Source organism: Anarrhichthys ocellatus, unplaced genomic scaffold (genome assembly GCF_004355925.1).
Source record: "Anarrhichthys ocellatus isolate YVR2014 unplaced genomic scaffold, GSC_Weel_1.0 scaffold1, whole genome shotgun sequence".
Lineage (NCBI taxonomy): Eukaryota > Metazoa > Chordata > Actinopteri > Perciformes > Anarhichadidae > Anarrhichthys > Anarrhichthys ocellatus.
Window position 1 is genome coordinate 11290078 of NW_022280031.1, and position 1413 is coordinate 11291490.

Here is a 1413-nt window from a genome sequence, read left to right on the forward strand (position 1 = left end):
TTAGCTCAGCTTGATCGTCATGTTTTTCTTACTTTTCTCACAGCTGTAGTTTCTTGAATGTGATATTGTCGTGTAAATGGAGTTAGCTACTAAATCACAATTTGAACAACAACAACAACAGCAGCAGCAGCAGCAGCAGCAGCAGCAGCAGCGAGGCCAAAAGACGGCAGCCCTTCAGAGGTGCGGTCCAGCACTGAATGATGTTGTTCCTCCCCGTGCTTCAAAGCATTTCTTCTATTATATACAAGTTGTTCCTCTCAGTGCTCAATTCAGATCCCTTCCTGTAGCAGCTCATGCACTATTCTGACTGATCTTCACTGTTCTATTAGTCACGTTCTGGAAGCCACAGCTGTGAAAGAACATTATTTAAAATGACACGTTACAATATAGTTTTCCTGTACAAAGCTTTATGTATAAAAATAAGCTGTGTTGTACTGCATAAAAAAACAAAACAAGACACTGAGGTTATAGAAACAGGTAACGTAAACATTTAAGCTCTTTTTGAACAACACTAGCTGGGCTGAGTGGGCAGTTTTGGATCGTTGATTTTTTTGGACTTTTGAAGGAGGTATGTTTATGACCCAATTACCCCCCTTTGGCCTATGGCAGTTTGCAAAAGACCGTTAAAACATTTTCTCTGACAAAGAATAATTTATATAAAATAGCCATTTGGAGATCAGAAAGAAAACCCGCGGTCTCACCAGGTAGACGTGTTCTTTATCCTGGAAGGCATAGAGAAGCTGAGGGATCCAGGGACTGCAGTTCAGAGCCAAGATCCTCCGCTCCTCCTCGTGGAAAACCACCTGAGAAGAATCAAAAAGGCCATCGGCTTAAATACATTAAATAAATGCAATAGCAGTGCTGCAAGAATTGTTACTGTGAGTAGTGTCTCAATCACATTTGTCTAAAACACTGAGAAGCTACCACCTTTAAGGCTTCATCAACTAAAAAGTCATGCCCTTCTTTCCTAGCTTGAGTTCATGTTGCTAGTTTCTTTAAGTGGGACGTCATTTTGTCAAATTATGAGTAGTCACAGGTGGCGTGAACAAAACATTTCTTGTTCATACAAGTTATTCGCTGTGTTGCTCACTTCAGATCCCTTCCTGTCACCACTCATGTTAATTCTGACTAAGATTTATTCTATTAGTCACATGCCAGAGAGCACAGCTGTGAGATAATGTACCCAGATTGTGCCATGTTGTTTTCAACCCTACAGCAGCCTCCAGTGGCCATTTTTCAGGCTGCAATTTTGACAACAAAGCAGAGAAGCTCGACTATATCTTTACGTAGCAAATAATCGTTTGCAGCTATATTAATGCTCTAAATATTATTTTTTATATATATATATATATATATATATATATATATGAGAGAAGATGAGGGAGACAGGGACTGCAGTTCAGAGAGAAGATG

The 1413-nt window shown here is 39.8% G+C and overlaps 1 protein-coding gene across 7 annotated transcripts in view; it reads right to left on the minus strand.

Annotated features, from left to right (window-relative positions):
- cita (citron rho-interacting serine/threonine kinase a) overlaps positions 1–1413 on the minus strand; it is a 36182-nt gene that overhangs the window by 32582 nt on the left and 2187 nt on the right. For all 7 annotated transcript variants that reach the window (XM_031846209.1, XM_031846191.1, XM_031846165.1 and 4 more), the window contains exon 5: positions 702–803. In XM_031846209.1, the coding sequence (XP_031702069.1) occupies positions 702–803 (102 nt within the window). The remainder of the gene's footprint in view (positions 1–701; positions 804–1413) is intronic.